Below are 26,633 nucleotides of genomic sequence, written 5' to 3' on the forward strand. Positions count from 1 at the left end.
AATTTTCTTATACAAAAAAAGTTTGGCTTGCCAGTGCTTCACTGAGACACAGTTCTTGAAACAGAACTTTTAAAATGTTACTTTTTTTTTTTAAAGTCCTTCTAAAACAGCTCTTTGGCGCTACACAAAAACATACAAAAAAAAACCAAAACTTTTTTGTATCTACAAATGTAGACACAAGATACACCGAAGGGTATAAAACTTGGAATTGATTATGATAATGTTATGTATAGTAATAGCAAAAATAGTGCTTTTAAGGAAAGTATAGTTTGTAATAATGGTAGCGAATGATTGCAGTAGGCTCAGAAAATATGTCACATTGTTTGAAGAATGACTTCTGAAATCACTTAGATTTATTGCAGAGTCACGTCTGTTTTGCTTTTTTTTTTGGCAATAGTTCAAAATTCTCTTTGTAGAGATCACTGTTTTCTGGACTTTCAAATAAGGCAGAGTTCAGAACCATGGAGAATCCTTTTCTTTATCCTGGTGCTGAATACCTAAAATACAAGATAAGGAGGTCATTAGAAAATGTATAGCAAGATGGATCGGATGTCTGATTATTATTAATGGAGAAGATTTTTTTAAGAAATGTTAGAATTATAGAATTATAATTATAGAATTATAGAAATTATAGAATTTAACAGTTTGCAAGGCGCCTGGCTCTTTTGTTCATTTCTAGGATAATATAATTCTTTATCAGAATCTGGTTATACCTTGCTTTAGTTTCAAAATGTGTATTGCCATATTCTCAGACAGACTGATATCTAGATAGATAGATGTGGACAAGTTGACAAACACGGAGAGGCAGAGAGATGCGGCAAAATTTGCACACTACTGATGATTTTCTTATTCAAGTGTAAATCAACTTTTGGCTTTTGGGTATAAATATACCTTAAGAAAAAAGCCATAAATATAGGACACTCACATGTTTGTTAAATGATAAACACACAACACAGAGGTCAATGGATTTTTACTTTTTTATTTTAAATGCCCTATTACTTAGTGCTACATATAGTTTGGCTTTCTGGTTTCAGAACCATCACATATTCGTAGCTTTCATCATAATGTATACATTTAAAAACATTAAAGAACACATGCAAAGAACACAAAATCCTGGGTATTTAATTTGATCAACATAAATATGTTTATCTATCTTTCTTAGCCAAGTACCATGTAAGCAGAGATATATTGTGTCACTGTGATGCAGTTACAGTCCCCGAATAGATTTATGCCGATGGAACAAAATCGAAATATTCTGACATCTTTTTTAATGTGGATATAGTGGATATAATGTGGCTTTAATGTGGATATAGGAGGGTGAGGCTACTTAAAGTAGGCAAGGGCTGAGAGGAAACAGTGGTCAATAACCATGTGGGCTCTCTCTTTTATTTTATTTATGAACATATTAATTAAATGTCGTCTGGAATATTTTATTTCCTTTTGATATCTTATTTACACTGTACTCTGTATATAAGATCTACTACTTAGATTATGCTATACACCACATGGCCTTTAATATTTTACATTATGTAACCCCCTGTACTAACGTATACATAATCAAATTTCAAATTATTTAAACCAATCAGGCCTTTAATAATGGTGTGTTCATTGTATCAACTCAGATACATCTACAGATCAATGTTTCAGACCCAACTGTGGTTGATCAATGAGGTGGAATGAAAACATTGATATACTGATGTATCTCCCTTGACATTAATAAACACAGTTACTGAACACCTACCTGTATGTTTTCCATTATCTATCTATCTATCTATCTATCTATCTATCTATCTATCTATCTATCTATCTATCTATCTATCTATCTCCCTCTGTCTATCAGTCTGTCTATCTATCTCCCTCTGTCTATCCGTCTGTCTATCTATCTTACTATCTGTCTGTCTATCTGTATATCTATCCCTATATCTGACATACAGTCAGTTTTGCCAGCAGTCTCACAAACATATCTGCTTTTACGACTGTATCCTGCAGTAAAAGTATTGCTAAATATTTTTTTACACTTTCCTGTTGAGAGACATCTTGCATACTGAAATTATTACAGAATGTGAGTTTCATGAGGTGCTAAAACTTAAATATGGTACTCAGCAAATCTCTGTGGTAACTGGATAACTTGACGAAGCCGCGATACTTACAGTGTTTCTGTCATTGCTTATTTCAAAAATCATTTTTAAGTTTATATTTTATGCAATGTTTATTTTTTTTATATATATATTTTTGGTTTTAGGTGTGGAGACTCCCTTAGTCTGTAAGGAAGAAAAAACGAATTTGTATTTGAATGAAGTGTCAAATTTAACAGACGGTATGTGAAATGAGTAAAATGGTTGATTTATCAACTCACACATAAACGCGGGTTGAAACATTTAGCAGCTATTACCTTACATTCAAAGGGTAGCTAATAAGACCAACTGTGATAGACAGTAATGTTTATGTTTGTTGCACTGGTGTTCATTAGAAACATAGGGTTTAGGGACAGTTTTTGCTTTGCAATTTTTCTATGAAAAAGGCTAATGCATTGCAGACTTCAGATACCAACATGGAATGAAATCCAAATTGCGGAAAATAGGATAAAACTGAAATAAGGTGTCTTTGTGCAAACAGGTAAGTATATATTAAAAAAAAAGACATAAAAAGAATATATTAAGTGGAGGTGTTAATTTCCCTAAGAGCTGTGGTTGTAGCTCTCCAATTAAATGACCATGCAAAGCAATATTTTGCTTTTATTGCAGTGTTTAAACTTTTCCTTAGCAGTTAACTATGCCAAGATGAAAACGAGCAGAGGGCCGAGAGAACCGCCAAAGATGGCGGAGACCACGCGGCCAGACGGCTGCCATGCAACATGGCAGGGCTCAGTGATCAGCCTTGAACAATTCCTCACGGACTTCTGGCTCAGAGTGGAGCTCAGGTTGCAGCAGAGGACACCAACGACACCTGCCTCAAGCTGCACACCCCGACGACCGCCGCCCGACCCACAGCAGCGACCAACAGCCCTGAAGCATCCCAGAAAGGCAGAGAGCCAAACTACCATCCTACTGGCACAGAACGGCGAAAAAAAGAATGCCGCCGAAACCAAGAGCTGTTACTCCTAGAACACCCTCCATTCTGAGAGCATCCATATCCCGGCTCAATGACCCACCTCAACAACTCCCATCATGCCCAGAGACCCATCGCATCAAATCGCCACCGCACGGGCACCCATGGCGGGCCGCTGCACAGCCCCGAGGCATCGGATTACTCAATAAAAATGCAGCGCACCCCTGACAATCTGATCGAGAGACCTGACACGGCACACCACACCTGCATCGTCCTGCCGACCTGTCCAGAGATGGACTTCATCCTGTGGGACCCCAGGGGACTATACAGTATACAGTATTGTACTAACCTGTTATATGACACATTCCTGCAGCTGTAGCTACTGGATACTTTGACAGCCTGACAGAACAAGCTATTAACCGCTTGAAATGTATAAAGTTGTACCTGCTAAATTGACAGAACCGACCCAGTTTGTTTGCATTATGTAATCACCGTAACTATCGTTGCAACCTTACTGACATATCACTGTTGACGCATTACCGACCTAACTAGCAAAGCCTATTTACATGCACTCATATTTGTATTTGCGTGTGTAAAATCTGTGTGAATGCACTTGTGCATTGTGTGGATGGATGTATCTGTGAATGCTGTCATGTAATTTGGTTGAGAAAAAAGTGAAAAAAGGGAACATCTGCTGTATTAATGCCAAAGTGAATTAGTATGGAGAGCCTGTGTATGAATTCGGGGTTAGAGTTGAATGGGGTGTGTGTAGGTGTACATCTGAGTAGTGTGTGTGACTTTAGGCATGCCATTGTGAGGAGTGTGAAGCAGGGATGTATGTATAAGGAATGTAAGAAAGTGTATTAGAAATTGGTCTCGTGTGTGAACGAGTGGTGTAGTTGAAACATGTGTCAAAGTGTATGTGTATGAGAGGTTTATATATGCTGCAAGTTTTTTATTTTTATATTTTTTTTTAATGCTAAGCTTGCACTTGAATGGCAATTGGAGTGATACTAAAAAAACTCCAGTGTTTTAAAAAATGTGCATCGAGATTTGGGATTGTGTGCAAGTAACTTTTTTCTTTGGCTTTTATGGTGTGTATTGGGGCTGATGTGTACTATTCTCATTGCTGCCACCCAGGAGTAGTGGGAGTTTGATCGCAGGGCTTAATTTTGTTTGTATACATACACACATGGTCTGTCCAGAAAGCATCCAGCCATTTCCTTAACTATGCTATGGCAGGGTGCATTATCCTTTTGAAAGAGGCTACTGCCATCAGGCAACACTTGGGTCATCATGGGCCCTCTGACCGGTCTGCAGCTATGCAGCTCGATACGCAGCAAACTGTGATGCACTGATCTGACACCTTCCTATCATAACCAGCAATTCGAGCTACAATAGCCTCCATTGCCCATGTGCATCTATGACCCTTGGGCACCCATAACCTCGACAGTGGTTCACTGATTATCCTTCCTTGCACCACTGCCTACCGGGAACACCCCACAAGACTTGCTGTGTTGGAGATGCTCTGACCCAGTCGTCTAGTCATCACTATTCATCCTTGTCTAAGTCATTAGCATCTTTTCACCTGCCCAGCTTTCCTGGTTCAAGCACATGAAGTTCAAGCACTGACTGTTCTCTCTCCAGCTGCTGCACAATTATGCCATGTTTCTGTCATTACTGGACTGGTGGGAGGCTGAACAATCACCCCTAGATGAGTGTCTTGCCAATCTAGACCCAGTAAAAGATACTAACACAATGTCTGAGAACCATTAAAAGATCCTTTAGACACATACTACCAGCCCGCCTAAACGCATGCTTCATTAATTGATATACTGCACCACTGATGACTACACTAATAAAAGTGTAGACCTGAGGATTCCATAATTATGTACCAGATAAGATCATGTCATATCAAATATAACTCTCTGTGATGAAGTCAATCTTATTGGAAATAGTTTCTTTTTATTTCAGAAGACTACCGCTCTGATAGATTATTCATTATGCTTCTGTTTAATTTTTTTTTAGGTCTTTATATCACCCTTGTTATTCATTTTTTTTTACATTCAAGAATGTGACTTTTTCTATATGTAAATACTAAATTTATATTTCCTGTAGTCTCTATTTATTTTGTGTAGCATTGTTAAAATTTTACATTTCTTTTGTTTTACATATAAATAGGGCTGATTTACATAGTATGTTTGGCCAGCTTAATCTGATTTCAATCGGTTCATCAGTGACATGGGTAAGCGGGATAATGGACCACACACAAATCTAACAAACTGAAGTACAAGGATTACTATTAAAAGAATATTTTCCATGTTTATGAATAGTATTTATACGATACATTTGTGACATATCTTAGTAGAGATGTCTGTTGCATGACACACAATGTACAAAATTTTTGCAAATATTTTTTTTTTCTGATTTACAAGTTTACCTTGGTAATTGTGTTGTCGAGGCACATGTAAGCAAAAGTTAAACAAAATGCTCTTACCTGACTCAAAGCCAAAACTGGGTACAATATCAACAGTGCCGTGAAAAGCACCCGGCCATGGCGAGGTAGCAGTAGTGGAAGCAGTGGCCTCTGTTTTTGTAGCTTCACATGGTGGGGCAGTAATCCTTGCTGTATGCACAGAAGGCATTAGAAGGGGTCCATATCTTGGGTCTAGATGTGAACTTTGGTGATGGTGATGTCGGTGGTGGTGTACGTGTGGGCGAGCATGATGGTGGTACATGTAAACATCATGCATGTGTGTGTATGGTGAGCTTGCTTGTGAAGCTAGAGGATAATGCCAAGATTCTGATACAGTAGGTGGTGGTGGTACAGTCTGATGCAAGCAATCTCCATGCCAGCTACCATGTTCAGTAGAAGGGAAAATTCCAGTGGGTGCTGTTGAGAAGTCCGGATGAACTCCAGTCAAACATGCTGAAGTTGATGTTGTCCGAAGTGATGGGGGAAAGCTAGTCCTTTGGCATGATATTGATGAGCTCTCTGAAAGTAGAAACATTCATGAGCCACTGATTTGTTTGTGGATTTTATTTTGAAAAATCCACAAATTTTGTGGATATTATTAAAAATTACAATTATATATATTTATTTTTATATAAACATACTATTACTCATTATATATATATATATATATATATATATATATATATATATATATAAATGATCTTCATATTAATATCCATGTAAACTATCAACATTTGCAATGGTTACACTGACTAAACAACCCATGAAAATAATTTTTAAACATGCATACGGAAATTGTAAAACAATAAAAATGCCTTTTATAGTCAAGTTAGAAGATGGGAAGTAAAATATTTAAGAAAAGACAGATTTGTCTACTGCTTAACAGCTTGCAGAAACATTTTTTCCTTGTTCGGGCTGAGCTCACTTATTTTTCTAATTATAAGCAAAATGTCAGTTATTTTAAGGGTAATGTCCCATGGGAAACAATTTTGATGCTTTGAGTAGCATTGGCTGTTAGTACCTAACAGGGAAGGCAATAAAACTCTCTTCTTAGTGCATTGCATTCTGAAATAAAGAAATAGTCTACAAATATAACAATATTTTCATGTTTAAACAACTTTTTTTTCATTTGCCCCGTGACAATTAATGAGTACGTGTCATAGCTACAACAATAGAAGCTCTATTTCAAGAGCACACAATTATATCTATACACTGTGCTAGCAAATATATAGATTGGGAGAAAAAAAAAATATTTCAAAATAGGTATTTTTCCCACCTGTCAGTAAAATTGTTTGGCATAGACTTTATGCCGAAAATTTGACTGACAAGAGAGAGCAGAAAAGACCTTCTACAGGCGGCCCTTCTGTTCTACAAACATAGCAACCACACTGCATGTACTGTAGTTGCTATGGTAACTCTCTAGCCGATGCCATCAGTCCTGGCTAGGGAGTATAGGGACAGCTACAGCTTTATGAGGGTTATTTAAACCCAAATTTACTTTTGATCAGTGCCATGTCATGGTTTCCCTTAGCTGGTTATCCGAGAGAGTGTTCCTGATCGTAGTATTTCTGGTATTTGACTTTGGCTTTGTTTGACTTCCCTGATTTCTGGTATCCTTGACCTTTGGCTTTCCCTCATCGTTGTGTCTCATTCTGTATCCCTGACCTCGGCAAGTGTTTTGACTATTCTTGGATATGCTAAGTCCGGCCATTCTAAGGTCCGGTTATACGTTATCCTTAGTCCTAGGTGCGATACTATTTCTGCGTGCTGGATCAATAGTAATCCTGACACATCCCCAATCGGGAGAAATCAGAGAAGACTGCAGGAGGAGCGATGGATGAACTGGAGGTGGGTGGTAAAATAGTTATATCCACAAAGCTGAGAAAATATTGGCGATGGATCAGAGGTAAGATGGGTTTATCTAAATATTTATCATTGAATACATAATGTACCTCTATGACGTATGATTTAATCAATTTAAATATGTCCCGTTTAGGCCCCTACGCTCTGCCAAAGACATATGTCTAATCTCTGGTCATACTCCTACCTCTGATGCTCGCCTTAAAGACTTCTCTAGGGCTGCACCATTCCTATTGAACGCCTTTCCCCTCTCTGTTAGACTTTTACCCAGTCTCCACTCCATCAAAAAATCTTTGAAAACTTACTTCTCCAGGAAAGCGTATCAATTAAACTGTCAAATGTTCTCCCTTCCTTTACCCTGATTCCTCTCCTGCAACTGTCATCAAAACAAAACACTAAGAATACTATCCTAGCAACCTACTTTTCTACCCTACCCTTACCTTTTGTGTCATTATACCCCACTCTCTCTAGCATTTAACTCATCAATCCCTCTGTTCCTGTGTATCCAACTCGTCTGGTTACAGATACGTGTCTGTTAGTCCACTCATTGTACAGCACTGCGGAATATGTTGGCGCTTCATAAATAATAATAATAATGTGTTTGGGGGCGACATGGGTACTTTAAATCGGTGTGCATGGAAAGTATTAATAAATGTGCTTTTGTGCAAAAAAACAATCCTGACTTTTAATAAATATTGTACCTTTCCCTGCTTCAAATGAATTAAATTTAATAAAGTGAAAGCATTCACATTTATGTGTTTTTGGTACCTGCAAATTCTATACCAAAGTATCCAAACTGAATGCAAAATATCAAAATCAAGTATTTTCCAACTTGGATATTTCCTTCCTATTCCCTCATCATTTCTCCATGATTCCTAGTTTACTAAATACAACAGTTTTGCACAGAAATTAGCAGGTTAAAGCTGAAAGTTTGCTACTCAAAATTCTCCAGTGTTCGCCAGCAAAATCTTGTTTACACTATAGCTGGCTGGGGACTAACATAGCATGGGCCATCATAGCATAGCTAAGACAATGCCACAGCTCTTGGGAAGTAGCCCAGTGGCTAATCTGCTTGCATTTGCATTTCCTTTCACAGGGAAAAGTCAGAGGAAGGACAGTTGGCAATTAAAGTCACACAATCTCTCTGAATGATTTTATCACAATATTAGCAAGTACCCAAAAAAGAAAAGTTACATATATTATTATGATTCACAATAACACTAGAATATTTATCAGAATGAAGTAAATGTCTATATGTTACAGTCAAATAGAAGAAAATGCATGGCAGTTTTAATTAATTAATTAATTGTCATTGAAACACAATAGAGTTCGAATGTAGGGTCGTAAACTGAACGTTACCTCTTGTTGTCCCTATTTTACTTTTTGATGCAGCAATATTGGGACTGAAGGTGCTGATTTGACTCAGTGCCCTCGAGAAATGTTCATCCACCACTGTTCCAATGTCTCCCTGAAAATATGTAAAAAGAACACATCGAGAATTCAGATATTCCATCTCTGCTGGCTGGTCTTTTTCATCTTCCTCTTGTTTTGTTGATAGAGTTAATTCTATTGCCTCCTGCATCTTATTATAAGCAGCTATCTTCTTCTGAAAAGTAGAAAAGATACATGTTAAGTACGCCACTATTAAAATTTAACAAAATAATCTTACCTAAGTTCCCTAAAAAGTTAATTTTACTAAATATAAATTATTATATCTGGGAATACAAATCATTCAAGAATTTGTTTTTTCAGCTCAGTGATCTTAATAAAATATGCAATGCTTTCTAGCTTGCAAATAAATATATGTGTTGGCACAAAGCAAATACTGTCCTGCAATGGTCCCACACAGGTATTTTGTGTTAGAGAACCCATTTCCAAATATATGAACTAATATAAAGAAGATGGTTTTAAACCTCAACAGACATGATCGGTCAGGAACAATTCTGATGCAACATTCCACTGGATTGATTAATGGATGTGTGGATAGAGTAACTGAAGTTTACTTTTTCTACAAGCAAGTATGATACTTAAAAAAAAAAAATCTGTTTAACAGTTAACTTTAAAAATAAAATAAATGCAGACATTGTACAATAATTTGGCAGGGATGTCTACAAAAATATTTCCAATTCCATTCCAGCACATCAAACTAGCAAGCTGTGTGTGAAAATACACTGAGCCTGGAAAACATTTTTCTGTCTTAACATCTTCAAGCCTTCGGCAAATCTTACATCACAATTCCGCACTCAGACATTAAGGCATTCAATCGGTACGCACTTGTCAGAAGTGACATCAGAAGTATGGAATTAAAATATAGGAAATAAAGGACAATTGTATTTGGGATTTAGTGTATCTTCTTATTACCAATGACTCTGCAATTTATTATTAAGATTCTTCAATATATTATTTACACTCTTTTTAGAATTCTGAAGCTGCTTCTGACACAGAGTTTAATGAGTTGTGTCTAGCAGAGCAAGCATTTAAATTAATAATATTTAGATTAGCCAGTCTGGCCAACTCAATACAAAAAAATTTTTTAGCCCCCCCCCCTAAAGGAACACTCCACGCACCATAACCACTACAGTGTGCTATAGTAGTTATGGTGCCGGGAGTGCCAGCCTTCAATGTAAGTAGTTAAACTATTTTAGAACAGTTTGACTTTTTACATGGGGTCCACCAAACGCAGCTCCCTGCCTTTCTCTTGTAAACTCCTGCTACAAGCTTCCATAAGCTTTCTTGACCTAAGTTCTGCACCAACCAGTTTAGCTCCAACAGAGAACTTCTGACTCCTTAACACGCTTATACTACTTATATTGGAAGTGTCCTGACACCATAACGACTGTTACTTTAATTATGAAACCTAAATACCTACATGTGTGTGCAATCAGAAGACAAGACTTATTGGTAATTATTTACCATCATCTTGGCATTAGGGATTATCATAATGGTTAGCTAGCCCAGTAACTAAATTTTGATTTTAAAATCATGCAAATGCTGTTGCTGCCATTGCTACACTGAGGTCCAACATTGAGTTACCATTAACATGGAACAAGTGCCAGTGACTGGCAACAAAGAATCAAGGAAAAGGTCAAGAAGAACAAAATTGAAGACTTTGAAACAGCCCTATACTAAAAGGTAGGTAGTAGGAACCCATTATTTTAACATTAGAGGTATTACTCAATACATACATGGAACTAAAATAAAGTGGGACAACATGGCAATCTTTGTCTAACAGTCCCAGCATGCTGTTCACGCAGATTATTTTTATAAGGGTACAAAAAAGGTGGAATTGCCACGTCACTCTGTTTTCTCTTTGCTACTCTTGTCCACCCACTTCCTCTTCATGTGCATCATTCTATCAAAGGGATTTTATCAAAAAGCAATAAGTGGTGGTAATCAAAGAACCATCTCAGACACTTTAAAAATGTCATTTTCCAGCCATTTTGAGTATTTTGTGTTAAATTTTTTATACGTCACTTAAAATCACTTTAGTAGCTATTTCTATTTAAATTGTAAAAAAAGCAAAGCTAGAAGAAATTAACACAATAGCTTAAGTCTTCCTGACAATCAGTTTTAGGTGAATATTAGTGATGTCCCGAACGGTTCGCAGGCGAATAGTTCCTGGCGAACATAGCGTGTTCGCGTTCACCACAGACGGCGAACATATGCGAGGTTCGGTCCGCCCCCTATTCGTCATCATTGAGTAAACTTTGACCCTGTACCGCACAGTCAGCAGACACATTCCAGCCAATCAGCAGCAGACCCTCCCTCCCAGACTCTCCCACCTCCTAGACAGCATACAATTTAGATTAATTCTGAAGCTGCATTCATTTTTTTTTGTATTATTATTTTTTTTGTGTGTTTGTGTTTATTATACATTATCCTCCATAGTCAGTAACCTGTGTTTATTATACATTACCCCCCATAGCCAGTAACCTGTGTTTATTATACATTATCCCCCATAGCCAGTAACCTGTGTTTATTATACATTATCCCCCCATAGCCAGTAACCTGTGTTTATTATACATTATCCCCCCACAACCAGTAACTTGTGTTTATTATACATTATCCCCCCACAACCAGTAACCTGTGTTTATTATACATTATCCCCCCACAGCCAGTAACCTGTGTTTATTATACATTATCCTCCCCATAGCCAGTAACCTGTGTTTATTATACATTATCCCCCCCATAGCCAGTAACCTGTGTTTATTATACATTATCCTCCCATAGCCAGTAACCTGTGTTTATTATGCATTATCCCCCATAGCCAGTAACCTGTGTTTATTATACATTATCCCTCCCGTAGCCAGTAACCTGTGTTTATTATACATTATCCCCCCATAGCCAGTAACCTGTGCTTATTATACATTATCCTCCCATAGCCAGTAACCTGTGTTTATTATACATTATCCTTCCCGTAGCCAGTAACCTGTGTTTATTATACATTTTCCCCCCATAGCCAGTAACCTGTGTTTATTATACATTATCCTCCCATAGCCAGTAACCTGTGTTTATTATACATTATTCTCCCCATAGCCAGTAACCTGTGTTTATTATACATTATCCTCCCATAGCCAGTAACCTGTGTTTATTATACATTACCCTCCCATAGCCAGTAACCTGTGTTTATTATACATTATCCCTCCCATAGCCAGTAACCTGTGTTTATTATACATTATCCCCCCCATAGCCAGTAACCTGTGTTTATTATACATTATCCCCATAGTCATTTGTCGTTGGACCTAGGCAGCATGATGTCTTAGGCCGGCCCAGAGAGTGAGTGAATAATGTAATATATATGTTCAGAAACATATTAGTAATATATGTAAATCGGGTTCATGCAAAGAGGGTGAAAAGGTATTAAAGAAAAACACACTTATTGCATCAAATTTACAAAGCCAAACTTTTAAAAGCTATCCTCATTTCTTTCTCGGGATGAGGAATATATCGGTTGTAGACTGAGGATTTCCATCTGCCCAATCTTTTAATAATATGCACTGGAGTGTCAGTGTTGAAGGAGACCGAAGTGTCAGGGTACCTGAGGCCTCTACCTCTAAGGGAGGTAGAGACTTGGTGGCTTGCCCGTCCAGGCGAGTTGTTTCCTTCGTTCCTCGCGGTTCATCCAGTCACTTAAACACCGGCCGCGAGGAATCCACGTCCTTTTCTAGCGGGACGCTCAATACGTGACGTCATGACGCTATCACGAGCGACCTGTCACTCAAGTGTCCGATATCCAATCGGTACTTGTCAGAGGCGTGATTACCATCCAGAGCCAGGGTATTTAAGCTTACTTCTCACTTCAGCTCATTGCCCTGTCGTGGTTCTAGCTTGTCTAGTCACTCAGTGCTCTGGTATTCTAGTTTGCTCTATTGGTTTTGACTCGGCTCGTTGTACTACCCTGCTTATCTCTGTTATCCCTTGACCCGGCTTGTCTCTCGCTTATCTGTCTTCTCGTTCCCTCGACCTCGGCTTGTCTCTGACTATTCTCTATTACTCTCGGTACGTTAGTCCGGCCATTCTAAGGCCCGGTATACGTACCTTTCCACTCTTTGTACTCTGCGTGTTGGATCCCTGTCCCGATCCTGACATTACGACAGGGCGAATGGATCCTGCAGGTACAAACAGTCAGCTTGGTTCTTCTGATCCCAGGTTTGACGCCATGGAGCATAGGATGGATCAGATGGCTCTAGCACTACAGGCACTTTTGTCTCGTGTTAGTAACCCACCTGAGGAGACACGTACTCCTTCTATTTCTCCTGCAGTCTCAGGTCTAGAGGTAGCCACTGTAGGTGCTTCTTCCCGTATTACCCCACCAGTACGTTATGGCGGGTCACCGGAGAAGTGTCGTGGCTTTCTGAACCAGATTAGCATTCATTTCGAATTACAACCCCGCTCTTATCCTACAGATAGAGCGAAGGTTGGATTTGTTATTACTTTACTCATTGAGAAAGCTCTGAGATGGGCCAATCCTTTATGGGAGAATGATAATCCACTAGTCTATAATTATAATGCCTTTGTAGCTGCGTTTAGAAGAACTTTTGACCCTCCTGGTAGAAAGGTCAATGCAGCTAGATTACTGTTGCGCCTTAGACAGGACAATCGAACACTTGTGGATTATGCACTAGAGTTCAGGTCCTTGGCGGCAGAGGTTAAGTGGAACGAACAGGCTTATATAGATGTGTTTCTGAATGGGTTATCAGATGTAATTCTTGACGAGGTCGCTACTAGAGAACTCCCTGAGAATTTGGAGGATTTAATTTCTTTTATATCTCGTATTGATGAACGCTTAAGAGAGAGGCAGAACACTCGAGATAGGACCCGTAGACCCTCCTTTAAACTAGCACCTACCTTTCAAAATTCTGAGTTCGAGGACTTACGTATTCCTGAACCTATGCAGATAGGCAGTACTCATCTCACAGAGAGGGAGAGACAGTACAGGAGAAGGGAGGGTTTATGTATGTATTGTGGAGTCAGAGGTCATTTACGCCTAAATTGTCCCAATCGTTCGGGAAACGCTCGCACCTAAGTTTCTCTAGAGGACAGGCCTTGGGTGTTTCTACTTTGTCCTCTATTCACAACTACAAAGAGCTCAGGCTCCTGTTACCCGTTTCTTTAAAGTGGGAGAAGGGAGTAGTTAAGACTATGGCACTAATCGATTCTGGAGCTGCTGAGAGCTTTATAGATCAGGGTTTTGCTGCCAAGCATGCTATTCCATCCCAGTTAAAAGAGACACCACTGGCTGTTGAGGCCATCGATGGTAGACCGTTACTTGAGCCTGTTATTTTCCATGAGACCATACCGATTAACTTAACTGTTGGCATCCTACATAGAGAGGACATATCCTTACTGCTCATTTCTTCTCCGTCTATTCCCATAGTTCTGGGGTACTCCTGGTTGAAGAGACATAACCCTATTATTAATTGGGAGTCAGGGGAGATAGTTTCGTGGGGACAGAATTGTCAAGAAAAATGCTTGCGGAAGGTCTCACCTCTCGGATTAACCAACACATCGGCTAACTCTGACAATCCTACAGAGACACAAATTCCGTCTCAGTATCTAGATTTAAAGGCAGTATTTGACAAAAAGAAAGCCGATACCTTACCCCCACACAGGTCCTTTGATTGCAAAATTAACCTACTCCCTGGTACCATGCCCCCCAGAGGTCATGTATACCCATTATCTACGAAAGAGAACTCAGTTCTAGAGGAGTATATTCACGAAAATTTAGACAAGGGATTCATTAGGAGGTCCTCCTCTCCTGCCGGGGCTGGATTTTTTTTTGTTAAAAAGAAGGATGGTTCTTTGAGACCTTGTATTGATTATCGAGGCCTAAATAAGATAACCATTAAAAATGCCTACCCGATTCCCTTGATCACCGAACTCTTCGATCGTTTGAAGGGCTCTACAATTTTCACCAAGTTAGACCTCAGAGGGGCATATAACTTGGTGAGAATCCAGCAGGGACATGAGTGGATGACGGCATTCAATACTCGCTATGGCCACTATGAATATACGGTTATGCCTTTTGGGTTATGCAATGCACCAGCTGTATTCCAAGATCTGATAAATGAGGTTCTTAGGGAATTTCAGCAAGATTGCGTCATTGTATACCTAGATGACATACTTATACATTCTAGTGAGATTGAGACTCATCACAAGCAAGTCAGGAGGGTTTTGCACAAGCTTCTCCAGCATGGCTTGTACTGCAAGTTGGAGAAATGTAGCTTTGATCAAACCCAGGTAACCTTTCTCGGCTATGTGATCTCTGGGGAGGGATTTAAGATGGATCCGGATAAACTCCAGTCCATTCTAGAGTGGCCTTTACCCAGAGGTCTTAAAGCCGTACAGAGATTTATTGGTTTTTCTAATTATTATAGGCGCTTTATTAAGGGCTATTCTTCCATTATCGCACCTATCACTAATATGACCAAACAGGGGGCTGATACTAAGAATTGGACTACTGAAGCTCTTCTTGCGTTCAAAACTCTCAAGGAGCTTTTCGCTTCCGCTCCAATTTTAGTTCACCCCGACACTTCCCTGCCTTTTCTACTTGAGGTAGACGCATCAGAGACTGGTTTAGGTGCTGTCCTATCTCAAAGGTTGGGTGTTGATAAACCATTACATCCATGTGGATTTTTCTCTAAAAAATTGTCCGGCACTGAGAGCAGATATGACATTGGTGACAGAGAATTACTAGCGGTTATCAAGGCTTTGAAAGAGTGGAGACATTTATTGGAAGGTACTTTACATCCTGTTACCATTCTAACAGACCACAAAAATTTGGCTTATATCGGAGAGGCCAAGCGTTTGTCCTCCAGGCAGGCTCGTTGGTCGTTGTTTCTTACTCATTTCAATTACGTTCTGACTTACAGACCTGGCTCAAAGAATTCTAAAGCCGATGCGCTATCTCGCCAATTTGAGCCTTCTGCTTCAGTTGAACCACTTGTGTCCTCCATTGTACCCAAATGCAATATTATTGCTAATACCAGTCTTAAAATTCATTCTCCGCTACTTGACCAGATCCTGAAGTCACAACATCTATCTCCCGGAGACACTCCTGAGGGAAGAAACTTTGTTCCTCCTGAACTTCAACTGGAGCTCTTACAATGTTTTCACGAAAGTAAAATAGCTGGTCATCCTGGTATTCGCAAGACATACTCTCTGATATCCAAGGATTTCTGGTGGCCTTCACTTCGAAAAGATATTGAGGAGTTCGTCGCAGCTTGTGAGACTTGTGCCAAGACTAAACTACCTCATGCTTCTCCATGTGGCCTGTTACACCCCTTGGACATTCCTGAGAAACCTTGGTCCTGTTTGTCCATAGACTTTATCGTTGATTTACCTGCTTCCAAGAGACAGACTGTTATTCTCACGGTGGTGGATAGATTTACTAAGATGGCCCATTTCGTGCCATTACCTAAACTTCCGACTTCTCCTGAATTGGCGGAGATTTTTGCGAGAGAGGTTTTTCGCCTACATGGGATTCCTTCGGAGATTGTTTCTGACAGAGGTTCTCAATTTGTCTCACGTTTCTGGAGATCCTTTTGTTCTCAAATGGGTATCAAATTGAACTTCTCCTCTGCCTATCACCCTCAGTCTAACGGAGCTGCTGAACGTACTAATCAAAAGATCGAACAGTATCTGCGTTGCTTTGTTTCCGAACACCAGGACGATTGGGTCGGTCTGATTCCTTGGGCGGAGTTCGCACACAATAACCTTGTTTGTGATTCAACTCGCTCTAGCCCTTTCTTCATGAACTATGGCTTTCATCCTTCGATTTTTCCTTCGGTTTCCTCTTCTCAGGGGATACCGTCGGTTGATGATCATGTCGCCAACCTGAAGAAATTATGGGATCAGACTCGGCAAATTCTGTTACATAGTTCTTCGTTGTTCAAGAAACACGCTGACAAGCATAGAAGAGCGGCTCCTGTTTTTGTTCCTGGGGATAGGGTATGGTTGAGTACTAGGAATATTCGCCTAAAAGTTCCATCTATGAAATTTGCTCCTCGCTACATAGGTCCTTACAGGGTTCTCACTCGTATCAACCCGGTTGCGTATCGCCTTGCTCTGCCACCTGCCTTACGCATTCCTAACTCTTTTCATGTCTCCTTGTTGAAACCTCTTATTTGCAACAAATTCTCCTCTAAGGTCTCCTCGCCTCGTCCTGTTCAGGTGGAGGGTCGGGAGGAGTACGAGGTCAGCTCCATCATTGATTCCAGAATTTCAAGGGGAAAATTGCAATATCTGGTCAACTGGAGGGGATATGGTCCTGAGGAGAGGAGTTGGGTACCTCAGGAGGATGTTCATGCTTCTCGTCTTCGCAGAGCATTTCACCTCCGCTTCCCATCTCGCCCCGGTTCCTTCCGCCCGGTGGGCGTATCTGAGAGGGGGGGTACTGTCAGGGTACCTGAGGCCTCTACCTCTAAGGGAGGTAGAGACTTGGTGGCTTGCCCGTCCAGGCGAGTTGTTTCCTTCGTTCCTCGCGGTTCATCCAGTCACTTAAACACCGGCCGCGAGGAATCCACGTCCTTTTCTAGCGGGACGCTCAATACGTGACGTCATGACGCTATCACGAGCGACCTGTCACTCAAGTGTCCGATATCCAATCGGTACTTGTCAGAGGCGTGATTACCATCCAGAGCCAGGGTATTTAAGCTTACTTCTCACTTCAGCTCATTGCCCTGTCGTGGTTCTAGCTTGTCTAGTCACTCAGTGCTCTGGTATTCTAGTTTGCTCTATTGGTTTTGACTCGGCTCGTTGTACTACCCTGCTTATCTCTGTTATCCCTTGACCCGGCTTGTCTCTCGCTTATCTGTCTTCTCGTTCCCTCGACCTCGGCTTGTCTCTGACTATTCTCTATTACTCTCGGTACGTTAGTCCGGCCATTCTAAGGCCCGGTATACGTACCTTTCCACTCTTTGTACTCTGCGTGTTGGATCCCTGTCCCGATCCTGACACGAAGCTGCCCCTATTCTAAATGAAAGACCCGAGACATGGTTACAACCCAATCTTAGGAGTAGTGTTCTGATGTAGAAGATGAATTTAGCCGTAGTCAGAGGGATTCAGTTAGAGTAGTGGTGAAATGTGTGTGGCATGACTGAGTGTGGGTAAGTAAGAGTCAAGTATTTTAACTAGGCACTAGTTCTAGGTGGGATAAAGTGGTATAGCGGATGGATGAGTAGTTTGGTTCGTTTTAGAGGTTTGTAGAGAAAGTATATAGTGATCATGATTTTTAGCGATATCCAATATTTTTAAGGTGGTCCCAGTGCCACCACTCATATCTGGTGTCACAATAGCTTGCATTTAAAAAAAACACAAAACTTTTTTGACTGTAATATAATAGCAGTCAGTTTCCTTCACACGTGTGCGTTTCAGGGCCTGCCAGGGCACAGTGTCACACCAGTGCAACTCATATCTGGTGTAACAGTAGTGTACATTTAAAAAAAAAATACAGGGGGCTTGTTGTCACCTTTCGGGGACCCTTGGTGTTGTAAGTGGCCGGGTGGAGGAAGAGACCTTCAATGACATGAGTGAGGACAAGGAACGGGACATGGCTAGCTTGGTATCCAACCTTGTGCAAATGGGGAGATTGCGGTTGTGCAAATGGACTGTTTGCGGTTGTTTGTGATGCGTTAAACGGGAAATTTGGTCTGTCACTGTGAAGCGGGCGTAACCCTTACACTACCTGATTGATACAACATCAAACCTGATGTTTTAAAGCACGTTATTCCAAACAATTTAGGAATGTTAGGTGATTTATGCCCTTTATGGATTAAAACCAGACTCTGCATCAACTATGTAATTTTCCATGGGAGTTTTGCCATGGATCCCCCTCCGGCATGCCACAGTCCAGGTGTTAGTCCCCTTGAAACAACTTTTCCATCACTATTGTGGCCAGAAAGAGTCCCTGTGGGTTTTAAAATTCGCCTGCCTATTGAAGTCTATGGGGGTTCGCCCGGTTCGCCCGTTCGCGAACATTTGCGGAAGTTCGCGTTCGCCATTCGTGGACAGAAAATGTAATGTTCGCTACATCACTAGTGAATATCTTTGTCTCAAAAAAAAAAAAAAGAAAAGAGGTGCAGTGGACTATGATGTGGAATGTAAAATAATGTCTATCCTGGCTAAATATAAACATTTAATAGTTAATTTAACGTAAAGAAAGACAAATAAAAAGTGAGTAGTGGTGTTAGTCTTGGAATGTGGTCGAAAGCATGGCAAAATTATTTCTATTGCGGTAATCAATCTAAGGATTTAAAGTCAAGCTTTAAAAACTAGTTCACTTTTACTGATATCCCCCATTCATAGACAATTAATATATAGTTTATCACAGAGGTAAATGTTGTGTTTAATTAAAAAATTTTTCTCTCTTACGTCTACATTGCTGCACATGATTTAACAAAATTACATCAATCACTCTGTTACTATAGTAACCATAGCAACTGCAGAGCATAAGCTTTGGTTGCTGTGCAGAGAGTAGGAGAACCACATTTACTCCCCTGTCAGTCAAATGTCAATATATACTAGAGTGCTATGGCAATTCTTTTCTGGATTAACAGGTTGTGGAGGGTATGTTTTTGAATATTATTTTCTCTCTAAATCTGTACATCTGGTAGCAATTCAGCAAATACAATAGAATAATCACTTTTGTTTTTCTTTTTAAGTTAATAAACTTGTATGTACCAAGCCAAGAACCCTTTACGTGATTTAATAACAACTGGGGGGTATGATGTTCAAAATAGCAGAAGATGGGTTTAAAAGTGAAAAGTGCAGGAGAGATTGGTAACTGACAGAGTAACAAAACAGGCAGGGTAGAGCTAAATAGATCAATAAAAAACAGATTTTTATATTTTCCTATAAATATAAATCTACATTATATGTCTGCTAAGTAATACATGTTTGCTTATTAAAAAAAAGAACACAAGTCACGTTCCACTATTTCTTTGTAGTACTGAAATTTCTTACTATTTCATTACAACTGTTTAGTTGAGTATTAATTATTTTAATTCTTCTCAGTTACCTGAGTATTTTGATTTTTATATTTTGAGGAAGTCACACCAAGTGAAATTGTGTTCAACTGTGTGTCTGTGTATACACACACACACACACACACACACACATATATATATGGCTTTGGCAATGAATACATGTTGAGATTAATGCCACACAGTTAGTCAGAAAGATCAGAGATCAGATGTGTATTTAGAAATATTTTCTTATCCTCTATATGAAAGGTACCGAATTAACATTTTATACATGTCATTCCATATATGTATAATGTCTGTGCTTATTCTCTCACATGTAAACATTCCTGTGAAACACAACATGTTGGTATGTGCATATAGCTCATACACATCTGCAGAGTTGTGAGCGGCCTACGTAACATGTGTCAGGGGTGTAATTATCCCCCGGCACACAAGTGCAAATATCTCTGGATGTGCAGCATTTCAAGCATACAGCCTACTACTACTATCACTTATAAAAGCAAAAGTGGGCATGGTGGTTGAAGTAACCCTTTTTAATGTGCCTACATACCTTACCCAAGTGATTAAGGATTACATTTGTAACCGGCTCCGAGATCTCATCCATAGAATTAGTTTGGACATTAACCTTACCCTAAGAATCCCTTAGGCCCTCTTTTTTACATCATTATCCATCTATTCTACGAAGTCATAATGTTTGGTAAGTATGAGTAAGTTACTTCATTTGCTCATCTTCAGAAAATTATATGATATGTCGTTCAATAACAGTGTTTTAAAAAGTTTGTGTATATTAAATAGTTTTGATCTTTTTCTTAATGACTTTTCCAATTTCATTCTGCAATATCATAGATCATTAGGTAACTTAAAAAACCTGTGCTTTTTCCAGAAACCATCATTTCATCCATACTACTGAAGCAGTGGATGCTCGTCCATAGGGCCACTTGGTAAAGGGGCCCACCAGTTTTTATATGGGAAAAAATAAGTATTTGAAATTGTTTAGAAACACTAATTTTCTTATTTCTGGAGGGGGTGGTGGGAAGCCAAAAAAGATGGGGGAAAAATAGTGTCTCTTTAATTTTGTAATAGATTTCAGTTATGCCGGATGTAGTGGTGTATTCTGGATTTGTGCTGCCCTAGGCACGACTAAATTCGGCACCCCCTTATCTAAATTTGCCCCACCAATTCGTGTCAAGGCCTTTTTTTTTTTACTGACAGACACACACACACACACACAAACAAGGACAGACACTCACAATGACAGACATAAACACACACTCACTGACAGTCACAAACATCCTCACTGCCAGACACACACACATTTTCTCATACACTCACTAATTATTAATATTTTTTTTTTAATCTAAAAGGACATATCTCCCTCATCGCCCAGCTAGAATATCAGTACGTTAACACCTAGAGGGGGCCCTAAGGTGGCAGCCAGCTCTTGAGCCTCCCAGTACACAAGGCAAACAAGGCATTTACCTGGGCCCTTGGGGGCGTTTTTTGCTGCCCCCCCCTGAAAGTGCCGCCCTAGGCAAATGCCTTGTTTGCCTTGTGGTAAATACACCCCTGGCCAGATGCCTCCCCTCTTATTGGTAGCTGTTTGGAAAAACTTTTTTGAGAGCATCTATAAATGTCAAAAAAATGGGGCAAGTTTGAAATATGCCCTATTTCAGTAGGTTTTTGCAAATGCCTAGTGTCCTTTAAGAAAACATTACCAGAATTTCCATTGAATTGCCATTCAAGCAGCAGAGCCAGCTGCCTATGAGTGGAGGCATGCAATTGACCTCTATATTCAGGAGCCATCATTGGACAGTTGGGTTACAATGCCCACAGGAGAGAAGCAAGAAGCCATCTTGAAAGTAGCACAGGTAGATCATATCAGCAGCAGATCCTGGCCTCTGCCAAATGTGAATATATAGTTAATATCCTTTCTTTCCACTCAGTAGCCCTAGTGACTACCTAAGGATTAATTAAGCAAGTTGATGTACTCAAATATATAATTAATATATATATAAAGTCAGTGAAGCCTAGGGGTGACAATGGGAGGGCCATGTTTCTGACACAGAGCACTGTGCTGCCTATCACTAATAGTTTTAATAAGTAATACTGCACATATCCAACATCTTCATTAAAGTGCTCAATCACTCTACAGCTTAAATCTAGATACTCATGCTATGGCTAATTTAAATAGCTGTAAAGCTTCAAACTGCAGGACAGGGGCTGTGACTCTGAAGACTATTTTTTTTTTTATTGTTGATTCTGTTAACCATATCAGCTACTTTTTGGCTCCATATTACCACTGAAGATTATCTATATTTACTGCAGCAATGGTAATAAGGGGTCTATCAGTATCTTGCTGTTTTAACCCTGTGTACACTGTGCGCTGAGAACTAATAGTGAGTGTTGGCATGGTTGGAGTCCATCAGTATCTTTATGCTTTACCCATGTTTGCCATGTGTAGCTGTAGGGCTAATGAAATACCTGGCATGTTTTATAACAGCAGCAATATATATAGAAAGCTAAAGTTATCATAGCAGGAGAACTATTGAAGATAAGATCATGTAAGGGAGAGCTAAGAAAGGGAGATAGAGATTGAGAGAGAAAACTAAACCATTTTACATAGACATATATGGTGTGAGGATCTCTGTATTACAGCTCTGTGTAATCCAGGACAGTGATCCTGGCTGTGTGGGATTGTTATTAGTGTTTCCTTATTATGCTCAACTCTGTTGTATTTTACTCAGCTCTACTAGTTGTATGAGTATCTCTGTAGTCTACCCAGCTCCGTGTCCTGTATAGGTATCTTTTTGTATCTTTTTGTAGATATATTTATGTTGTGCCCAGCTTGTTTTATTGTAAGAGCATCTCCGTATTATGCTCAGCTCTCTGTATTAAATTAGTATCTCTGTAGTGTACAGAGAGCAGTAAAATTCTGGAGGACAAGTCTGGCACCCCACCATCTAAAATCTTCACCAGTCACCATTCCATATTAGACATCCAAAACGCAATGTTTACATTTGTCCCTTGACATACATAAATGCAATGTGTACACTGTCGATATGACATACCTCTCAACATTTTAAATTGACAAAGAAAGACACTGAAATTTAAGGGGGGAGTGGAAAAGATGGTCATTAGGATAAAAAGATGTCAAATGCTCCTGTTGGGTTTTCATTGATAAAATGTATCTATATGAGGAAATGATTATTGTTATAGCTTAGTAATTGCTGCGCATGTACAGTAAGACTTGCAAATCGTCTATGATGGTCTCAGCCAAGGGAGAGTTTCGACCACAGTGAGATCAACACAGCATGGGATGACAGGTACGTAAAATAAGTAAGACAGCGTCATTTTCATTTTATGGGGTGGAGGAGCTTACATTAAAGTAGGTAAGGAGAATGTCTAACATTAAACGTTAGTATATAATATTAGAGTGCTCTTTTAAATCAAGAATTACCCAACCATTTTATGCCTTATACTATACCCATTTATATGTGACTTGAGAAAAAAATAAAATTATGGTGAGAATTCTAAAGCAGGAAAATGCCTCTACCCACGCATACACATTATTTGTACATGGACTGGTTAATGATAGCAATACAATAAACAAAAGAGTCTTTTGTAATTGTTTAATCCATTTCATAATAGAACGTAAAAGCATTTAGGTGATCCTGTATGAGCTAATGTTTGACTGCAAAATTTTACTAATTGCCTGACTTTTTAACCTATTATCTAGAAAATACATTTTAAATGCATTTTTATATTCATTTTTATTTTAATGAACAGATCCTAAACTTTAATAGATATTTATTGCTTTGAAAAGACACGTGTTGTTCTCTTAATGACATTTCTATCTGACTCTCTTTACTTCTGGAGAAAATTACAGAAAACAGGCATAAAAATAAAGTATATACTTTAAAAACTCTAACGTTTTAAAATAATAGGAGAATTAAAGTTTTAATTGACCAGCTATTCCGTTCTAATTACAAAGCAAGTAAATGTGTGCTAAAAAAATCAGTAAAAAATATTTAATAATTGCAAATATTTTTCTAGTCTGTGTAGTATTCCATCAACGTTGGTGAACCCTGATTAGAACATCATATGTAAATAATAATTTTGTGTTGAAATATAAATGGTGTATAAAATACACATTCACTTTTTATACACCACAATGACAAAACACCTTCGGAATTACGCAGCTTTTTCTTTTGTATTACTGGCTCAAAGTTTTAAGGGACACTTCCCATGTAAAGTATGATCTTCGTGGTTAATAATGATAAAACTTCAAGGAATGCAACAACAACACAAACTGTATTCTCTGTTGAGTTTAGCGAGGCCAAGTCTGTGTAGCCCCTCCTAACACCCACGCACTGTGCATGCTCACACACTGCTGTCAGTTTGATTGGAATGTGCTCATTTTATTACAGTTAATGCTTGTGCAATGTCTTTTTTTTTTTTTTTTTTAATATCTAAGGGCTTATTCGAGAAACAGCAAACTGTGGAGAATTAATTTTAAAGATTCTCAAAATTTAGGGTAAGCAAAAGAGTAAGGAAAATCTTTTGGTCTAGCTATTTTATCAGATTGAAAATGTTGGCCTGAATTTTGGAATTCCCGTGTCAAAATACCACAATCCACTGATGGGTGAATTAAATTCCTAGCAGAATTTTGCTTTATTGGGTACAATTGCTGATTCTACAAATACATACAGTATATATGGACCATTAAAAATATGTATTATGTACCCCAAATGGAATTGATAATAGTGATTAAAATCTAGAATTGTAGACATCAGGATTCATTTGTTAAGGAGTAATAGAAAGTCCATAACAAGCAATAATAAATGTGTTAGTTACTGAAATATGTTGGTTAAAGGTATTTCTTATGCACTTTAGTGTACAACATGAGCGTTCAAAAAAGCTTAGGAAAGCAAATATAATGTAAAAAGGGGAAAAAATGTTATGTTATATGTGTGTTTTACACCTTCCACAGTTAATGCTTTAATGCTTCATGTGGTTAAAATAGCTACAAATATTGATAGAGTGTAGATACTTCGTTTATAGCAATTAGTAAAATTAAACTATGTAGGAATCGCACAGGTTATTTTTAGATTACTGTCTGGAGAGATCTAAATTACATCACATGTAAAGTTATTTCTTGATAAAAACACTAGTTATGCATATTAATTGGATTACAGAACAAGCGAATTGGGATTATTTATATATATATATATATATATATATATATATATAGTGTAGATTGGATTAGCCGTATTAGTCCAATACACAAGGTACCAAAATATCAGAGAATTGCCGTGCGCAATGCTACATTTTTTATTGGACTAACATAATACCTTAAAGACAAGGTTTCCAGAGTTTTCCTCTCTTCCTCAGGTCTGAAGCAATACACATCTATCTATATATATTGGATTACAGAACAAGAGATTTGGGATTTTATATATATATTAATCCAATTAATATGCACAACTAGTGTTTTATAGAGAAGTAACCTTACATGTGATGTAATTTAGGACTCGCCAGACGATAATCTAAAAATAACCTGTATGATTCCTGCATAGTTTAATTTGATAAATTGCTTCAGACCTGGGGAACAGAGAAACACTCTCAAAACTTTGTCTTTTAAGTATTATGTTGGTCCAATAAAAAAAGGTATCATTGCACACTGCAATACTCTGGTATTTTTTGCATTTAAGAGAGAGAGAGAGAGATACACACATATTCCACATGATATAAATATAGTAGAAATCTTAGTTTGCAACATTGTACATTATGGAGATAGAAATACTCCCCAACAACCACATCAAAACTGTCAGGTATCTAAGTACTCGTTTCTAGGTACCGGTATGTATGTGATTCTTTTAAAAAGTAATTTTCACATTTCAAAATACAAAGACAGAGAACCTATAAATGTAGATTAGCAAAATGATGAATTATTCCTAAATAGCAACATTCCATTGTAATTGACTGATAGATAATCCACGTGTAAGTGAATAGACCACATCTGGAATGATCAGCTCTGAAAAACTAGACGGCAAAAGAGGATGCAGCTTCCCCTCTTGGACCTAATTACACTTAACTAGCACAGCGTTAACTGCTACAAGTAGAAACTGTAACTAGATTAAAAATATATATATAATACATATGTTTATCAAACACACACATATGGAACGTTGGTATGAACTCAGACACAACAAGAATTCTGAACACCTGTATATGTCTACAGATATTTTTATAACAAAATGACACTCAGTAGAGAAAAGGGTCATTTAAACTTGCACCCCAGTTCTAGACAGGCGGTATATATAAAATATAAGTGATCACCCCAGCTCTCAGTCCTTGTAGACAGGCGGTATATATAAAGTAGAAGTGATCACCCAGCCCAGTGGCCAAAGATGAGGGCTGACTCACCTGCTGCTGGTGATGGCGATGATAATAGGCTGTGGTACACGCTGTCCCGGGCAGACACTGGCGCATTCCATAAACCTGATGATGATACATAACATCCAGACAACTCATCGCAGGACTCGCAAGCGGACTGATCTCTCCTCTAGCAAAATCCTCCTTAACGCGCTGAACTGACAAGGCTGTGTGCTGGGAAGGTGCTGCTTCTGCTGCCCTGGGAGTCCAAAGTCGGCATAATCCTTGTGCCGCAGCTGCCTCTGATACTTATAGATGCCTGGAAGGTCTCATCCAAAGTGCGGGCTGAGGATACAGGGAGCCTGCCTGCATATTAGCATGTATACAAAAGG

The 26,633-nt window shown here is 38.9% G+C and overlaps 1 protein-coding gene across 1 annotated transcript; it reads right to left on the minus strand.

Moving 5' to 3' along the window:
• VGLL3 (vestigial like family member 3) lies at positions 1 to 26,633 on the minus strand. Its single transcript, XM_063443202.1, has 4 exons — positions 26,293 to 26,633; positions 8,744 to 8,990; positions 5,546 to 6,043; positions 1 to 497 (listed from the first exon to the last, which is right to left on the minus strand). The coding sequence occupies exons 1-4, from the start codon at positions 26,398 to 26,400 to the stop codon at positions 454 to 456; spliced, it is 897 nt and encodes a 298-aa protein (XP_063299272.1). The 5' UTR covers positions 26,401 to 26,633; the 3' UTR covers positions 1 to 453.

The sequence above is a fragment of the Pelobates fuscus genome, chromosome 1 (genome assembly GCF_036172605.1).
Source record: "Pelobates fuscus isolate aPelFus1 chromosome 1, aPelFus1.pri, whole genome shotgun sequence".
In the NCBI taxonomy this organism is placed as follows: domain Eukaryota; kingdom Metazoa; phylum Chordata; class Amphibia; order Anura; family Pelobatidae; genus Pelobates; species Pelobates fuscus.